Here is a 4255-nt window from a genome sequence, read left to right on the forward strand (position 1 = left end):
AAGAGACAGGATGTACACCGTATAGTCCCTCCTTCGCGGCTCCGTCCCGGAGTGGCAGCCTTTGTCGGCGGTTCCTCCGTTGAAACCCTGGCAGAAAGGCAGGAGAGAAGGGCTGAAAGATAAGCAACAGGCCGGCGGGCGCTGGTGAGAGGCAGGTGACGCGTGGCGGAAGGACACCTCACAGCCGGATCTTCTTGTGCTTAAGTCGGCTCCTATAAAAGGCGGCGCGCGGGAGGCGTCCCCCCATTGTGTGTCTGTCGCTGAAGGGTCTGTGCTGCCTGTGTTTGTGCGCGCAGCACCTTCCCGCGCGGCCCGGACCGGAGCAGCCCCCCCTCCCCTGGCCACCATGGCTCTTTAAGGGCGGCGGGGCCAGCGGCGGCATCGGCCAGTGCAGCAGGCGCAGCAGCAGCGGCGGCGGCCTCAGCACATCCCCGGCACCTGCAACCATGGCGTGAGTATTGTGTGTGGGGGATGAGTATTCCCTCTCCTGTGTGTTAGCAGTCGCCCTCTTTTACCCTTTAAATGGGCTTCGGGGGCGGGTTTATTATCTTCACGTAGTGGATGGTATCTCCCGGGAAAAATACACCTGGGTAATAAGAACGAGGGGAGAGCGGTGGGATCCTTGTGTGGCTCAACCTCCCCGGGGCGGCGGATGTGAGAAATAGCAGGAAATGCCATTTCAGAAGAAATACAAAGAAATTTCTGTGTCTTACATAGCTCAAGAGAAGTCAGATAGCCAAAATTCGGTGTTTTCCCATACTGTGGGATTATGAGGGGAGTAAGTTTAGTATATTCCTTCGGGGGGTGGGGGTGGAGAAGACGTTCTTGACTCCTCCCGGTAGATGCTTTTGTGGCTGACGGAAAAGGGGTCACTGGAGGCATAGGGATTCTGAAAGTAGGAGTACCATTTGGTACGTGGTAGATAAACGAGGGCTGTTCATAAGTATGCAGCAGTACTGTAATTCTCTAATACTGTAGCGTTAAGCCTGCCCTGATGATCTGGAGGGGGTTTCATAACCTTCAGGAAACTCCTGTAAAAAGTGTTGCGTGTGAGACTCGGTTCAGTTTCTCATCCAAACGCCCCCGTTCGTAAGTCGACTCATGTCAGAGGTCTGTTGTCCCTTTCCACCTCGTCTCTATCACCGCATCTGTGGCGCTTAGCGCCACTCAGCCCTGCAAAGCTTCGGCGGCAGCCTGAGCCGCCCGGTGCTGGAGCCCCGGTGGAAACGTGGCAAGCTACAAAATGGCGGCCGCTGCCAGGGTGGGGTGAGGGACGCGGCAGGATCACGAAATGGCTGCGGCTGCTGGCGTGGGGGTGAGTCACGGCAGCGGGTGGGCGGGGCCGGCGGCCGCCGTGCCCATATTTGGGTATGAGGAAGCCGGGCGGCCCCCGGCGGGAGACTCGGTGCCTGCGGCTGCCGCTGGCCGCCCTGCAGAAAGGAATTAAAAGCGCAAAGATGTGTTGCAGACAAACGGCGTGGAGAAGTCATACGAGTCTACAGAGTGCCACAATGCTTCCTGAAGTGGTACTGCTTTTAAAAAGCTGTTGAACAAGTACTGATGAATTAAAGTTTTATTTGCAGGTTTCTCAAGGCACTGCACAGCAGCATTGCTGTAGTCGACAAAAAGACCCTCTGCTTGTCTACATCCTTCGACGTCAAAGCATTAAAAACTGACGAAGATGAGCCTCTTGAACAACGAGATGCTGTTGGGGGATTCTTTATCCCCCTTCAGCCAGCCGTGTTCGGTGGCTGAGGAAAGTCTGGGACTCCTAGATGACTACCTGGAGGTGGCCAAGCCCCTCAGTTCGCATGGGTTCTCCAGCGACAAGGCTAAGGCAGTCTCCTCCAATTGGCTTGCTGTGGACAGTTTAGGCAACACCATAGATAGCAGCCAGGGTAAGGTATTACTTACTTGCATAAAGTGTGTCAATTAATTGCACATAATACATTTAGTAACCTTCTGATTAAAATATTAAATTGCTAGGTTTTCATAAATCTGAAGGGCGACCTCACATGCATACCTCTGCTTAGAAAGTATTTGTAGTACATTTCTTACACAATACAGAATTGCTGGTTACTGGACAGGCCTATGGTAAAGTGGTACTTTTGTGTCCTTCTAATAACATACCAGCTGTTATGGTACTATTCCTTGGTGGAGGTCACAAGAAACAAGCCTGGCTGTATGTTTCAAATGGCCATGAATTATTCTGGTGGTGGAGTAAGAGGGATGGAATGTCTGAATAGCTGACTGCTTGCATAGTACCCTGTAGTCTTCTGCAGCTGAATGGCAGAGCATTTTTTTACTGATGGTTTTTTGTACCAATATAAGAGATGGGGAAGACATTAAAAGATCATATTCTAGATTGTTTTCAGAAGCTTGAGTTACATTGGTTGCTCACTTACTGAAATGGTAATTTTCTTATTGCATAGAGGATGCCTTCTCTGGCATGGAGTGGATGGTGGAGAAGATGGATCTGAAGGAATTTGACTTTGATGCCCTGTTAGGTATGGAACATCTGGAAGCCACCGTCTCACCAGACGAGCTGATGGCCACGTTGGAAGACACGTGTGATCTCCTATTTAACTCTACCATCCAGGAATTTCACAACAAAGAACCTCCACTGATAACTGACCTAATCACCCATCTCCCTGAATCTCCAATTGGAGCAGATCCAATGGCCCCATTGGCTTCCCTTTGGTCTTTCCCCCTTTCCCCAGGGTCTCTGACTTCCACTCCAGACCATTCATTTAGTTTAGAACTAGGTAGCGAAGTGGATGTTCTGGAAGGAGAAAGAAAACAGGAGGGCCCCACCTTAGTGGTAGTGATTGCCAAGTCTGAGAAAGAGGAGGAGAACCATTCTGATGATAGTGGAATATGCATGAGCCCAGACTCCTACCTTGGAACACCCCAGCATAGTCCTACCAATTCAGTTGGATCCACCAATGAAAACCAGTTCCCTAGAGATGTCAACTGTGCCTCTGTGCGGTCCAAACCATATGATCATCCTGCAGAGAAGGCAGTGTCAGCAAAGATGAAAGGAGAAAAGAAAATAGATAAAAAATTGAAAAAGATGGAGCAGAATAAAACAGCTGCCACACGTTATCGGCAGAAGAAGAGAGCGGAACAGGAGGCATTGTCTGGGGAGTGCAGAGAGTTAGAGCAGAAAAATCAAGCCCTAAAGGAGAAAGCAGATTCCCTGAGTAAGGAAATTCAGTACTTAAAAGATCTGATTGAAGAGGTTCGCAAGGCCAAGGGCAAGAGAGCTAGAGTCCCTGAGTAGGGTAGTCAGTAGTTTTTACGTGCATGTATATAAGCTTGTGAAAGCTGTGTGTTGCTGTCTAATAAATTATTTTATAGTAAACTTTCAACTGTGCTGTGAGATAACTGAGTACCTGTAAAAACATGGCTTGCACCACACCTTGCTGTAAACACAAGCGCCAAGGTATCGGGTGTGCTTCAGAGGAGCATGTGGTCCAACACAATCCTGTGCCACTTGTTCTGTGGGGCAGGGCTTGCAGTGCAAGTCAACAGAGTGATTTGGCTGAAGCTGCTTAACTGGTGTGGCATCACCTGCTGCACTTCACATACAATGGGTAATTGTAAAGGGAGAGCTAATATTGGGGGGGCCCAGGTGTTCAGTAGCAAAGGTGTCATTCCAGTGGAAGAACTTTAAATTTAGAGTCCATGGAAGATAGGACTACATAAGGTCAAGAAAAGTCTGGTGGGAGGGTTTTGTTTTCAGATTGGGCAGACCTGAACATTCTGAAGGAGGTTTGGATGATCCAAGGTGCAAAATCTGAAAGTTGGGAACGTAAGTTTTAAGAAATGAGCACCTTGCTAGGAGACCAGTCCAGAGCATGTAATGGCGGTGTTGAACTAGCAGTTTTGGTTTTCTCCCTGGGAGCTGTCAAATGTCTGAAACATGAGCATGGGCTGTGTTTTCCTGGCCCAAGCTGGTGGGGTTTGGGGTAGGGGCTGCCCTTACTGGTATGTGAATGGGTCAAATGGGTGGGGTTGCTCTTAATGATGTCAGACATTTGTGTACCAAAGCCTGAAAGACATGGAGGCTTCTTGAGACAGCCACTGAAGAGATGAATTTTTAAGGTGTAAACATAAATGGGGCTTCTACTGAGGGAACACATGAGTTGGTCTGTAAGGCTAGTTAAGCTCTACTGACTCAGCCGTGCAGCTGGTGCAGAGGAGGTGCTGGTGTGCTGGAGCAGCACATGTGCACTAGGGATACAGGCAAGCG

At 49.7% G+C, this 4255-nt stretch overlaps 1 protein-coding gene across 1 annotated transcript; it reads left to right on the forward strand.

Moving 5' to 3' along the window:
• The first annotated feature begins 61 nt into the window (after positions 1-61).
• Positions 62-3371, forward strand: ATF4 (activating transcription factor 4). The gene is made up of 3 exons (XM_026868119.1): positions 62-451; positions 1584-1898; positions 2433-3371. The coding sequence occupies exons 2-3, from the start codon at positions 1682-1684 to the stop codon at positions 3281-3283; spliced, it is 1068 nt and encodes a 355-aa protein (XP_026723920.1). The 5' UTR covers positions 62-451; positions 1584-1681; the 3' UTR covers positions 3284-3371.
• The last annotated feature ends 884 nt before the right edge of the window (positions 3372-4255 follow it).

The sequence above is a fragment of the Athene cunicularia genome (genome assembly GCF_003259725.1).
Source record: "Athene cunicularia isolate RWA chromosome 1 unlocalized genomic scaffold, athCun1 chr1_part2, whole genome shotgun sequence".
Taxonomy (NCBI): domain Eukaryota; kingdom Metazoa; phylum Chordata; class Aves; order Strigiformes; family Strigidae; genus Athene; species Athene cunicularia.